Source organism: Thamnophis elegans, chromosome 17 (genome assembly GCF_009769535.1).
Source record: "Thamnophis elegans isolate rThaEle1 chromosome 17, rThaEle1.pri, whole genome shotgun sequence".
NCBI classification, from domain to species: Eukaryota; Metazoa; Chordata; class Lepidosauria; order Squamata; family Colubridae; genus Thamnophis; species Thamnophis elegans.
Genome location: NC_045557.1, coordinates 1271324 through 1285115, shown reverse-complemented (window position 1 = coordinate 1285115; position 13792 = coordinate 1271324). Strand labels below are relative to the sequence as shown.

Here is a 13792-nt window from a genome sequence, read left to right as displayed (position 1 = left end):
CGTCCCCCGTCCCCCCCCCCAAGGGGTTCGGGCACAGTTTAGGGAGGGGCTCCTGCAAACGTTTTGAGAGCGGTGGGGGGGGCAGTCCACAGAAATTCTGGAATTGGAAGAGGTCAAGGGACCATCCAGGCCAGCCCCTGCCCACCGCATCCCCCAAAACTGGGTCCCCGGCTTGTATTTGAATCCTTCCCCAAACCCACTGCTACCCCAAAGGGTGTTTTCTCCCAGCTAAGAGCGCCAAGGTGGCGCAGTGGTTAGAGTGCAGCACTGCAGGCTACTTCTGCTGACTGCTAGCTGAACTTCAAATCTCACCGGCTCACGGCTGACTCGGCCTCTCCGTCTGTCCTTCTGAGGGTGGGGCCAAACGAGGAGCCAGATTGTTGGGGGCGAAAGGCTGACTCTGTAATCCTCTTCGAGGGGGGCTGAAAAAGCACCGCGACACCGAAGTCTTTTAAGCGCTGCTGTTGGGGCTAAAAGAGGACTTTGCCAGAGATTCTGGAAGGGTTTGAAGTTGGGCTCCCCCCGTCTCTTCCTATGATCTCTGCCTGCCTGTCCCATCAGCAGAGTTCTTGGAGGGGGGCCCTGGAGGGTGGGGGTCTAGGAGGTGACAGCTCTGACCTCACAAAGCCTCGGAATCCGCCGCCCCCCCCCTCCTGGAGATGGCAGGAATCTGCAGCAGCAGCAGCAGCATAACAACTCAGAGCGGCCCCCTCGGCCGCGGGATGGGAAGCTGGCTGTCCTGTTTAGGGAGCAGGTACTGATGGGACCCCCAGACGGACCCCTTGGCTGGAGGAGGGCTGGGTTTGGGGAAAGGGCCCCTCTCCCTTACCTTCTTCCCAAGCACACATCAACAGGCGGGGATGGAAGCTGACCCCTGCCTCCCCCAAGGCTGCTCCCAAACGCCATTCTGTGGGGCTGGGCTGCCCTCTTTCCCTGTCCTTCCCCAGAGGGATGCCCTGGACGCAGCTACCCCCCTCACCCCCCCTCCCTTTCCCACAGGCCCAGTCGTGACAGCAACCGCAAGTGAGTGGCCTCTGGGAGACCCAACCTCCCTCCAGCAGATCAGGCCCAAGGGAGGCAGTTGGCATCTTCATCTCCTTGAGTCTGGTTGGGTTGGAAGATCAGAGGCCAGATGTGCCCTGTCCCAGACGGGCAGGGTCTCTGGGGAAGGGTTGGGGGGGGACCCAGCCACTCTTATGAGGGGTTTCCCAACCCTCTCCAGAGTCCTCTGTGGCTTCTGTGTTCTTGCCACTCCGTGGCCTCTTCTGGGCAACTCTGGGAGTCTCGCAGTCCCCTCCAGGTGGGCCAAGGGCCAGCCAGAGGATGCTGGGGAGGGGGCATTTGGCCCTGGGGACCCTGGCCTGCTCCCGCTGACCCTTCTTGGTCCTCTCAGCAGCCTCCCCAAGAAGAGAGAAGAGACAGAAGATGGTGAGCGTTGGCTCCGTTTCCGAGCCTCCCCTCCCTCCCCCTGGGCAACCCCTGTGGGGGGGGGACCGATCCTTCCCTGCGGAGGCTAAGGGGCAGCCCTCACCGAGCCGCTTCTCCCGCCCCTCGCAGCAAGGACGCCTTCCCCGCCGCCTTCGCCTCCCCCGGCCTCCGGCTCCCTCGACTTCGCCGCCCCGCCGCCTTCGGCCCCGCAGCCAGCCGGGAGGGAGCTGGGCCCCGCGCTCAGCCTGGAGACGCTGCAAGAGCGGCTGGAGGCGCTGAAGTCTCTGCAGGGCCAGTACCTCCGGGGCCGTAAGTATCGGGGCTCCTGGGGCCGCTGACCCCCCCACCCCCCCGTCTCCCTCCGCCTCCTGCCCTCCGCTCTCCTCCGCTCCAGAGCTCAGGATCCGACGCACCTGCCGGGACTTCCCGCGCGCCCTCCGCGCCCTCAGCCTGCAGATCTGCCGCAGCCGCCGGAGACTCATCCGCGCCGAGGTCCGCCTGCAGCGCCGGGAAACGGAAGGTGCGCGCGGCTGCCGGCCGCCCCCACGCCCCCCGCTCCCGCTCCCTGCCCACCCTTCGGCCGACGCTGCTCTCTGCCCCGGCAGGCGCTTTCATCGCGCGCCCCTCGCCGCCGCCCTCCGAGCTGTTGGCCTTGGCCTCCGGGCGCCCCGGGCTCTCCGCCGACGCCGCCTCCCTCTCCGGCTGCTCCCTGCTGCTGCTCCCCGCGCCCCCGCCGCCGCCCGCCCCGCCGCCGCTGCCGCCGCACCTGCCCGACCTGCACGAGGCGCTGGAGACCTTCCTGGACTGCCAGGCGCGCCACCTCCACGACCGTGAGTCCGCCGGTGGGGGCGCCTCCTCCGGGCCGGTCCCGGGATGGCTCCGGCTCCAGGAAGCGCAGCCTCCGCTTTGCGCCCGGGACCGACGGGGCGTGGCGTGGTAGGGATGGGGTGGGGGCTGCTGGCGGAGCCCCCGGGCTGCTCTTCTGCTTGCAGGGCAGCGGGACTACCGGAGCTGCCAGGAGTGCGTCCGCTCCATCAAGACGCTGCGCGGCCAGTTGCGCCGAGTGCGGAGCCGGCTGTGGAGGGTGGAGGCGGAGCTGGGCATCCAGGTGCCCCCGCGCGAGCTCTCCGTGGAAGACCAGGAGGACGACGAGGACGAGGAGGACGGCCCTCCCTGGTTGCCCCCCGCGCTGCGCGCTGCCCGGAGGGAAGGCCAGAACGCGCCCCTGCTGGATTCACTGATCTCCGGCCGGCTGCTGGAGGCTGAAGTCCCCGCCTGCCCTTAATAAAGCTTTCGAAAGTCTCCTGCTGTCGGAGCCACCGCGCGAGTCTGTGTGTGTGGGGGCTTCTCTTAAGCGCACCCCGAAAGAAGAGGGAGGGGCTTTGGCTTGGCGACCCCCAGAAAGAGGTGGGGTGGGCTTCCTGCGAGTAATGACAATGTTAGTGGCTGGTCTGGAACTTCTCTCCATCCCCAGAGACGTCGTCAGATCCTGAAAGCTAAAGTTGCCTTCAATTCTCCTGTTTGTATACAAATTAAAATCTTTATAGCGCCCCCCCCCCCACGCACACACACACACACACGTGCACACACATAATTCACTGAGGGGGAAGCACGGGATTAACTGCTTTTTCAGGAGGCAAATGGACTTTCTTGTTTTTCCTTGAAGAGGTTTCTCTTCCCCCCCCCCCAAGAAGCTTCTTCAGCTTGCTCTGGACGGTTGCGCTTCCATTCTCCGCCACCCACTCAGAGCTGAAGAAGCTTCTTAGATGAGAAGCAAAACGTCCTCAAAGAAAAACAAGAAAGTCTCCAGGGACCTTTCCCGGCATTCTGCCAGGGCTGCCCAAAGCCAGCAATCCTTGCCCGCTGCTCCTGTTCCATGCCAGGGGCAACGCTGGTGCCCACTCGGCTGGCCTTCGCTGGGGACTGAAGGGAGTTCTGGCAGCAAATATGGACCCCTGGGAAATTGAGAAAGAGAATGCAGCTAGAAGCAGTGAGGAAGAGAAAGTTGGAAACCGCCCTGGAGAGGCTCCGCGGATGGTCTCTGCGCCATCGAGCCTTCCTCTCCCCATCATTTACAAAGGGGGAAGATTCCTGCTCTCCAGCCCCATCGCTAGAAATGTCCCAGGTGCTGGATTTGCACAGAACTGATCCAAAGGAAAAGGGGGAGATTCCGGAGCGACAGGTGCCCCCCCAAGTTTCCATGGGTGGCCTCCCTGGCTGCACCTTGGCCCTTCTGTCCACCAGATGGCGCCCTTGCCCTCTGCCAAGGGACGCTCCCTGCCTCTTCCATGGGATCCTGCCCAGCCCCTCCCCCTTGGAAACCCAACTCCTCATCCACTACCCCCCTCCACCCAAAGACCCCTTTGGTCTCTCTCTCTCTGTCCTAAAAGCCTACCTTTCTTACGAGGAGCGTTCATGTATGTGGGGTGCACAGAACGAAGACTCCCCACCCAAATGATGCCATTGGTGTATTTGGTGAAGAAGGGAGACCCCCCACCCCAAAGCCTGCCTGGAGCCCAACTCAGCACAGCTGCCTGAGTGCCACTCAAACTCTCTGGCTCTTCTTCTTTTGGCATTTTCTGCCCCACGTATTTTACAGGGTCTCCCCCCCCCCCACTTCCATGGGAGTTGGTTGTTTCCGAGGCGAATGGTGGTGTGGATTCAGAAGGAAATTGGGGAGTGGCACGGGGCAGAGGGGGGGAGAAGCAAGACGTTGAGGCAACTTGGAGACCCTCCCTACCAGGGAGATGTTGAGGAGCCTCTTGACTTTCTTGGGGGGGGGCACCGCCGGGGGGGAGCAGCTGCAGGGGGGGGAGGATGCATTTCCAAGGCTCCTTTCCTCCCACCCGGCTTCCCGAGGAGGAATGCGCTGCTCTTCTCGGGCAATGTGGGGGGGGGGAGGTGTTAAGCCCAGCCTCCTTGGCCAGGAGCCTCCCCTCCATATGAATAGCAGTGCGGAGCTGCCCAGCCCTCGTTCACCAGTCAGCCTCCTCCTCCGCTAGGCAGGCCTTGCTCTCTCTCTCAGCTGGACTCTGCCTCCGAAAGGCGCCTGGAAGATGGAGAGCTTCCTCAGCTCCTCCTCGCGGTCCTTGGGAGAGGAGTCCCTCCAGATGTGGGACCTCAACAAGCGCCTGGAGGCCTACCTGGCCAGGGTGAAGTTCCTGGAGGAGGAGAACGAGCTGCTGAAAGCAGAGATCCACGGCCTGAAGGGCGGCTTGGTGGAGACACCCTGGAGGGCCAAGTACGAAGCGGAGGTCGCCACGCTCCGGGCCACCCTAGACCAGGCCTACCAGGAGAAGTGTGTGGTGGAGCTGGCCAGGGACTCCCTCTACGAGGAGGTCCAGCAGGTGACCAGCAGGTGCCAGAGGGAGAGGGCAGCCCAGGAGGAGACCAAGATGCTCCTGTCCCTCAGCAAGAAGGAGATGGAGGAGGAGAAGCGGGCCCACATTTGGCTGAGGGAGAAGGCCACCCAGCTGGAGAAGGAGGTGGAAGAGCTGGTGGAGGCCCACCAAGAGGAGCTGCTGAGGCTGGACCAGGAGATGACCAGCTTCTCCCACCGCTTGGACGGCTTCCGTGCGGCCCCCGCCTGCTTCCAGCCGGTGGAAGTGGAAGACTACGCCAAGAGGCTCACCAACATCTGGAAAGGAGCAGTGGAGACCTACAAGATGGAGGTCTCGCAACTGGAGGCCTCCCTCTGCGAAGCCAAGGAGAACCTTTGGAAGGCCACCGAGCGCAACCGGCAGAACCAGCTGCAGCTGCAACAGCTGGAGAAGGAGCTGGCCGGCCTGAAGGTCCGGAAGACGACTCTGGAGGAGAGCCTTTCCCAGCAGTGGGCTCAGCAGCAGGGGGACGCCGAGAAGCTGCAGGTGGGTCTGAGGTCTCTATCCCCCGCTGAGTCCAGCAGGGTTTGGGGATGCCCACCCGCTTGCCTGCCTGCCTGGGGTGCCTTTGGGAGCAGCGCTGCTCCGAATGACCACTTGCTGGGGTCACAGGTGGGCAACTGCCCCGAGAGTGGGCTGGTGGTGGCACCTGGAGGGTAGCTTGGAAAAGGGGCTTGGAGGCAGGAAGCTGAACGTTGCTGGCAACGGGGCAGCATCGCCTGGCATTTCCTCTCAACCAAGGCTGTGATTCAGCCCTTGGCATCTGGATGAGACCCAGCAGCTGGGGCTGGGCAGCTGAGAGGGTGGTGGGAATCACACATTGGCTTGTGAAGGCTGTTCCCCCAGAGGATGCCCCCTCCATTCATAGACTCCTGGAGGGGGGCTGTCTCCGGAGCCACAGGATGCTTGGATGTGAAGGACCCACTAATTCGGGTGGGGGGGGGCATTTGGGTGCCTTTTCTGGAAAGAATCGCAGATTTCCTTGGCAGATGCAAATCCCAACCCCCCCCCCAACAGCCCTTGACTGCAGGGGGGGCGGGGGTAGGGTGGGGAGGCTGGGAAGGGGCACTTCCAAAAAATCATAAATGTTTTCAAAGAAAAGAAAGTTTGCGTTCAACTTTTCTTATCCTTCCAACACTGAAGGGGGGGGGGCGCAGCTGGGAAAATCAGACGCCCCCCCCCCAAAAAAACAGATTCTTTGCATCCAAGCTCAGCGGGGGGGGAGTCACGCCCTGCCCGTGTGTGGGGGGGGTGTTAGCGGTGGTCTTGGAATGGGGTGCGAGCGAGGGGAAAGCGATCTGCCTGCCCTGCGCCCTTCAATCCCTTTGCTGGGCCAAAGCTGCGGGAAAGGGGCCGAAGTAAGGCGGAGCTTTGGAAGCGACCCGGCCGGGATTCCTGCCTGGAGCAGAACAAAAGACTTTTTTGGGCCCTGCTTGAAAATGGAGCGCGGGGCTGCCACACCCACTCGCATGCCAGACACGCGGGATTTCCCTGCAGTTGCCGGTGGGGGAGGAGGTGGGGGGGGTCCTGCCCCAGAGCCCAGCTGGACCGTCCTGGGGGCCTCCTGAAGCATCCCCGCTTCCTTCGTTCCTTCCTTCCCCCGGGACGGCCACGGCTGCTGACCGCGCCGCTGTCTCCTTCTCTGCCGGACAGATGGCCCTGGAGGCGCTGGAGGAGGAGAAGCAGTCGTTGCGCGGCCAGATCTCGCAAGTGCTGGAGGATCGGCAGCAGCTGGTGCACCTGAAAATGTCGCTCAGCCTGGAAGTGGCCACCTACAGGTGAGGGGCGCCCCCCCCCGCAGCTCCCCCGGCCGCACAGAGGGCGGGAGGCTCCGGAATAAGGCCGGGGGCAGCTACCGCCTTCACGCAAAGCCCCCCGCCCACAACTGAAGGGCCCCCGAGCCGCTTCTTTCTCCTGCGCGACGGTCTCTCCCTGGGCAAAGGCGCCTCCTTCCTTCCAGACGGCCTCGCTTCTCCCCCCCCCCCCCCGCGCCCCGAAGCAGAATCTCACGGGAACCTCCCTCTGCCCCCCCCCCCGCCCTCCGCCTTCCCCAGACGGTTCCCACACAAAAGGAGGGGGAGCGGGGGTCTTGCGCATTAGCATGAGAATGGCCCCGCTGCCGGTAAGCGGGGGAGGGAGGGAGGGCAGCAGCAGACTCGCATGATGTCACCCCCATCCTGCTCCTGCGAGCCCCCTCCCCCTCCTGATTCGCGAGGGGGGGAGGTGGGGGGAGTCTGGCCAAGGAGGCAGCTGCAGGAGGCCAGGAATAACCCACCAGAAATAACCCCCAGTGCCTCCCACTCCCCCCTTTCCCTCTCTGTCTTGCAGGACCCTCCTGGAAGCTGAGAGCACCAGGCTGCAGCTGCCGGCAACTGATCTCCAGCTGGCCAGGGGGCTCAGAGGTAGGCCTGGGGAGGGGGCTTGGAGCCACAGAAGTCTGGGCCACCTTCTCCCCCTACAGAGGTGCCTTTCAGCCAGGGAAGTCGGAGCTTTGCTGAGCCAGAAAGCAAACTCCCAGTTTGTATGTCTAGCCTCCCCCCCCACTCATAATTTCTGCTTCTGGCAGGAAAATGTGGCTTGCCCTGAGCTACTTTTCAGAAAGGAGGGCGGCCAGGTAAACCCATGGCTGTTGGGGTGGGTGGGAGAGGAACCCTTCCTCCCCTCAGATGCTGTGCAGACCTTTGCGGAGAGGCTCTGCTCCCCCTCCACAGATGGGACAAAGTGGGGCAGATCCGCTTGGGGGATTCTCTGCTTCCACTTCAACCCGGCAGCCGTGGCTCATTCTCCCTTTCTGTTGCTTGCAGATGTCACAACCGAATCAACTCTCAGCAGGCTGCAGGGGCCGTCGGTGGATCGGGGCCGCTTGGGGAGCCGGGATGTCCGGCCCAGCCCTGCCACTCTCCCGAAGCTTCGGGGGTTCCAGAGCAAAGTCGAGTCGCCCTCCTGGGGGGCCAAGACCCCGAGCTCGGCAGCCAGGGAGTTCCAAAAGGCCAACGCCTCCCTCCGGCACTCCCAGGCCGCCAAGAGCCCCGATGGGCTGTTGCCTCCGCCCAAGGAGCCGTCCGCTTTCCGCCTGGACTCCTCCTCCCAGCACAGCCAGAGGGTGACGGTCACCCACTCGGAGAGCCTCCTGGCCCAGTCCGTCTTCTGCCCCCGACCCCCGCTGGCTTTCAGCTCCGTGAAGGAGGAGGCTTCGGGAGGGTCCCCGGGGAGCCTGGGCCGAGGAGAGGAGAGCAAAGGGGAAGCGAAGAGGGAGGCTGAAGGGAGGGGAGAGGAGGAAGAAAAAGCCTCTGGAGAAAAGGAGGAGGAGGAGGAGGAGGAGGAGGAAGAAGAGAGGCAGCTCAGCCGTCAGCCGCCAGCAGAGAGAGAAGTCCTAGACGGGCCTTTTCTGAGCCAGATGGTTACCGAAGCCGTAGAAACGGCCATCCAGGAAGTGAGGCCCAGAGAGACCCACCTGGAACCCAGCTTGCTCCAGGCGGTGAAGAGCCAAGCAGGTGTTTCTTCCGACAGCTCTTCCTCCCTGGGAGAGGAGAACGGCTTTCCCCTCAGCAGCACCGAGGGGCTGGAGAAGGCCCAGCAAGACCCCCGAGGAGGGGGACAACCGGCCGACCCCCTGGAGGAGTTCCAGGTCTGTGAAGACTTTGCAGAGGTCAACGGTGGGCAGGAGGCCTGGGCTGAGCTGCAGGGAGCTGAAGAGGCCTGGGGGGCCCTGGAGGCAGAGGCCCCCTTGGCCCTGGGAGCAGAACTGCCGAGGGCAGAAAGGATGGGAGGAGGAGGAGGAGGAGGAGATTTGCTCCCTGGAGAGGCCGACGAAGAAAACGGGTCTCCAGAATGGAAGGAGAGGGAGGAGGAGGATCTGCCTGCATTATTGGGGGGGACGCTGGGCAGCGCAGTGGGAGAAGCAGCTGAGAAGTCGGAGTTCGCCACGGAGGCAGATGCCCATGTGAACGGCAGCCAGGAAGGCTGGGAGCTTGGTGGCCCCCCAACAGATATCCTCGAAGGAGCCCCAGAAGGGAACACGGAGGAGGTCTATGGAGGGGCTGAAGCGGTGGAGATGCTCAGCCCAGAGGATCTCTCCGAGAAAGAGCCCCAGGGGCCCCCCAGGGAAGACGACCAGGGTGGTTTGCAGGCAGAGCCCCTGGAGGTGGAAGCAAGCCCAGCCAAGGAGGACTGGTCAACCACCACCCGTACGGCATTGTCCGCGGGTGACCACCAGAAAACGCTCCTCCCGGAGGAGGAGCAAGAGACCTTTGAGAGCCGAGAAGAGCTTCTTCACGAGGCCGATTCTGCTCTGCCAGAGGGTGAGGGGAAGGGTCCAGATGCCACGGAAGAGGCCCTGCCTCGGAGCTCAGGTCCTGCCGTAGATGAAGATGGCCTCTTGGCAGATGAGCCAAAGGGGGCCGAGAGCAGGGAAGAGGAGAAAGGAGGAGATGTTGCCGGGCCTCTTCCCACAGAAGACAGAGGAGATGAAGGGACAATGGAGGCCGAAGGCTACTTAGATTTGGAGGCACCCAAAAGTATCTTGGAACTGGGTGCGACCGTCCCCGGAGAGGACGCGGCCATCCTCCAGCTGCGGGAGACCCTCGGGGAAGACCAGAGAAGGGAGGTGGCTGGAGGAGGAGGCCTGGAGCCCCTGGAGGAACAGGAGGGAGGAGGAGGAGGAGGAGGATGGCTCCCAGAGATCCCCTTGCAAGCCGAAGGGAGCAACTGGGAGGAAAGAGACTTGGTGACAATCTCTGGGGGGCCAGGAAGTGAAGACCTCATGGAGGTCCTGCAGATGGAAGAGGTATGTGGTGCTGTGGTGGCTGAGAACTTGCTGCAGAAGAAGGAAGGGGGCCCCAAGGACTCCGAAGACAAAGGATGGGGGCTGGACGATCACCAGGCAGGAGAGCAGCCACTCGGGACTGAAGACCCCTCCAGGGAAGAGACCACCTGGCCGGAAGAAGCCCTAGAGTTGGCCGAGGCGCCTGCAGAAGACTCCATTCCCCACAGGGAGGAGGATTCGGGGACTGAGGAGACCCTTGGACATTCAGACTTCCTCCCAAATGGCCCGAGGGAGAGAGGTGGTGCTGGGGAGGAGGATGTCCAGCTAGGAGAGACCTTGCCAGGCCAGCTGGCTTCAGACCATGGGCTGACCCTGCCTGAGACTCCATCCCTGCCTTCCTTGGAGAGGGAAGAAGAGGCCCCCCTTTTAGAAGAAGACACTGCAAGCCTTCTGCTGGTCAAGGGAGACGGAGGGGAGGAAGGCCCCCCAGGGGGAGAAAGGGGCTGCAGTCCACAGGAGGACGGGCCCTGCTCAGAAGAGCCTCTGGCCGCGGAGGGTTCGGCAGAAGCTGTGATCCAAAGACAGCCGTTCACAGCAGACGGGGAGGATCGGGGCCCCGGAGAAGCTGAGCAGGAAGACCTGGAAGGGGCCCCTGGCCTGGAGCCAGAAGAAGACCCCTGGCAGGAGGGTGAGGCGGCCAAAGGGCCAGTGGTCCCCACAGAAGAGGTGGCCCCAGAGCTTCCTTCAGAGCCAGGCGATGGCTTTGGGTCCCCAGCGGACGGTTGCGACCCCAGCTATACCCAGCAGGAAGAGGAGGAGGAGGAGGAAGATCAGGGGCCCTTGGGATCTAGTGACCAAGAGCCTCCGGATGTGGGCCCTGCAAAGGTTTCACCCCTGACCAGCGTCACTGATTTGGGAGAAATAGTGCTGGAAGGCGATGGGGCAGTGGAATCCGACACGCTGGGACCCTGTGAGGACGAATGTTTCCATGTCTTTGACGCGGAAGATCTGATCCAGCAGAAATTTGTGGCCGTGGAAGATCCCCCAGGAACCGGCTCCCCTGAGAGGTTCCCAGAGGACCTGGCGGGTCTTCTAGAGAGCAAGGGAGACCCCAACATTCTGGAAATTGTAGAACAAGCTCTGGAGTTCAACCAAGAGTTGATGAAGGCTGCTGAGGAGGAGCGGGGAGGGCCGGGCAAGGAGGCCCAAGGCTCCCCAGAAGAAAGGTCTCCCTATGCTCCCCCTGCACGTCTGGACCAGGGACCGCCCCAGGTTCCCACAGAAGCTCCGGAAGGCTCTCCTCCCATCCCGAGGGAAGCCCACCCGTCGGGGGAGAGCCAGGCTAACGGGCTTCAGGAGGAGCCGATCTTGGATGAGTTCCCAAGCGAACTTCTCAACGGCCTTGGGCAGGGCAAGGCGGACCCTCCCGAAGATGAGGATTTCATCAAGGAAGTGACTATCGCCCCACAGTTCTGCCCAGAGGACAGCCCCCCCAGGGCAGAGACCCTAAGCCAGAGTCCGCCCCCAGTCCCAGCTGGTGAAGAAGGGTTTAGAAGTGGAGGCACCAGCCCTGAGGTTCTCGAGAAGGTCTCGCTGGACCAGGAGCTGCTAGATGAGGACATCCTGGATGACCTGCGGCAGAAGACCTGTGTGAAAGGAGGCAAGGATGCCAACCTGGAACCCATGCCCTTCCTCTTCGGGGACGAGATTCGGCGCCAACCCTTGGAATTCCGGCCGGAAGGGGACCTGGATCTCCAGCCCTCAGAAGACGACTGAAAGGTTCCCCCTTGGGCCATTAATCCCAGCCGGTGACAAACAGAGTAACTCCTGTTAAACGCACCTCTCCTCTCTCAGACCCACCATTTCTTCCCCCTTTTTTTGTAGTTACCTTCCTTCCTCCCTTCCTTCCTTCCTTCCTTCCTTCCTTCCTTCCTTCCTTCCTTCCAAATTTGAGATAGCCCCATTGACAATCAAATGCTTGGGTAGGCAGCATTTTCAGCCCTTTAACGTTTTCCATGGTAGATTTTGTTTAAAACACTTTTTTTTTTAAAGAAAAAAGGCCGTGTCTGATAGCCTTTGTCTTCGCCTTAAGTGTAACCAGCAATTTGGTAAAACTGTGGTTGTTTTTTTTAAAGAAAATGAAACGTTTCCTCTGTGCTCTAGTTCTGCCCAGCAGGGAAACAAGCTGCGTGGTCTGATCCAGTCTCCTACCTTATTTCTCTAAGGGAGGCACTCTGGAGCTGTTTCCCAGCAAACTTTTACGACGCCCTCTCCTCCCCGCCATTGTCTGGGTCAGAAGGGCTTCAGCTAGGGCAGAGTCTGCGTTTTGGCTGCAGAACACCCAGAGTTCCCCCCCCCCTAGAGCCTGCTGGCTGGGGAATTCTGGGAGTTGGAGTTGCCGAGGCTGAGACCCATGGATCCAGAGGGAGATTTCTTTCCGAGAGTGGCTCCTGTAACACGCCAGTGCCTTAATTTAGGAACGCCTGGAAGAAACTCTGGAGTTTGATCTGGTGTTGCTCCCTTTCTCGTCTCCTCTCCTTGATTTCCCAGGATTCCCGTTATCCACTCACCATTTCTCTCGGGGGGGGGGAGTCAGGACACCCATGTTGGCAAAGGTGCCCCTGCTTCTGCATGGGGCCGATCTAACAACCCTGGGAGAAATTAGCGGGCGTTTTGGTCCCTCGGCATGAACTCAGAAGCACCGGGAGCCTCTGCCAGGGCACAGAAGCAGAGCCAAGCAGAGGTTTCCCCAAGTGTGACTTTGATCCCCCCTCCTCTCTTTTTAACGACAAGGGTTCGAGCATCCCACCCGAGCCCAGCCCAGCTTCAGAACATGGGCAGAGTTCCGCAGAGGAGACCGAAGGACGGGGCACCGAGAGGGATGCTCCAGAAACCGGTTCCAGGATCATTTCTCCCCCCCTGCACTCCAGTGCCTTCTGCAATGAAGTTAGGATGATTTAACAAAAAAACACCTGAGCTCCAGTCGGTGCCTCTGAGATGCTAATAAAGGAAATGATTTCTTATCCTGAACAAACTCTCTCTGTCTTTTGCTTCACGTTTTCGGACTTCATCCCGGGTTCGTTCGTGGGAGAAAGGAGGTGGCTGCCATGATCGGCCCTACTGGGAAAAAATCCGGGGCACAAAGAGGCAGGGATGAAATGATTTTTAATACACGCACAGAAGAGACATTTTTCTGTCTAATCTCCCCCTCCCCTCTCTCTTTACTAGCTCTGCTTCGTCCCTTTGCGGGTCGAATGGGAGATGCGTAGCAGCCAGGATTCCTGCCAAGGCAGGTGGGGAAGGGGGAAGAACCATGGGTGGGTGGGTGGCCTCTCCCTTCACCACGGGGAGAATTCTTGCAGATTCTTTTATTTTTTTATTGAAAATTTTAGAAAAAAAAAACTTTTACAAATGTTTACCTCCCCCCCAACCTTCTCCCCCTCCCCCCGACTTCCCAGAACCAATACAGGGTATAAATCTTTTAACAAAGATATTCTAAAATAAACTTAAAGAAAGTTAGTATCATCTTTCATTTGAGCTTTAACTCCTCTTTGCTAGGCTAACTCTAAACAGATTATATCATTCCTTGTTTCTTCAGTCATAAACTATCTGGAATTTCTTAGTCCCATATTTATTTTGAGTATAGTCAATCCATTTTCTCCACTCCAGTTTATATCTCTCGTTTGAGTGGTCCTTGAGATATGCTGATATTTTAGCCGTCTCTGCTAGGTTTGTTACTTTTAATGTCCATTCTTGAATAGGAGGCAAATCTTCCTTCTTCCAGTATTGCGCCACCGTTATTAAATGCAAAATCAAGTTAGTCTCTATTACTGTAAAGTCAGTAATTATACCTAACAGGAATAACTGAGGGGTAAACAGGTGGGGAAGGGGGAAGAACCATGGGTGGGTGGGTGGCCCCTCCCTTCACCACGGGGAGAATTCTTGCAGATTCTTCCTGGCGGCAGAGAACAGGTGCCCTGAGCAACTGGACGGGGCAGGACCGATGACCCCTGGTGGGGCCTAAGCAGAGAAAAGGGTCCCTTTGATAGCAAAGACCAGAAGGTGGAAGTGATGGAAGACCTTAAAATATGCCTTTGACCACTCAGGCAGCCGCTCCCTGAGAGCAGAAATATTTGGAGGAGTTGGAAGAAAGTTAAATGTGGCTGCCTCCCCCTCCCCCTATGGGGGGGGAGGGGGGCAAAAATGGACAGCCCACCAC

The 13792-nt window shown here is 60.5% G+C and overlaps 2 protein-coding genes across 2 annotated transcripts; both read left to right on the top strand.

Moving 5' to 3' along the window:
• Positions 1 to 722: 722 nt before the first annotated feature.
• LOC116520101 (myb-related transcription factor, partner of profilin-like) lies at positions 723 to 2713 on the top strand. Its single transcript, XM_032234253.1, has 7 exons — positions 723 to 754; positions 1000 to 1023; positions 1394 to 1428; positions 1519 to 1737; positions 1823 to 1948; positions 2034 to 2258; positions 2421 to 2713. The coding sequence occupies exons 1-7, from the start codon at positions 723 to 725 to the stop codon at positions 2711 to 2713; spliced, it is 954 nt and encodes a 317-aa protein (XP_032090144.1).
• A 1717-nt stretch (positions 2714 to 4430) lies between these two features.
• Positions 4431 to 12567, top strand: NES (nestin). The gene is made up of 5 exons (XM_032234252.1): positions 4431 to 5294; positions 6462 to 6586; positions 7137 to 7210; positions 7613 to 8064; positions 8125 to 12567. Exons 1-5 carry the CDS (start codon positions 4485 to 4487, stop codon positions 11347 to 11349), a joined length of 4686 nt encoding a protein of 1561 aa, XP_032090143.1. The 5' UTR covers positions 4431 to 4484; the 3' UTR covers positions 11350 to 12567.
• Positions 12568 to 13792: the final 1225 nt, after the last annotated feature.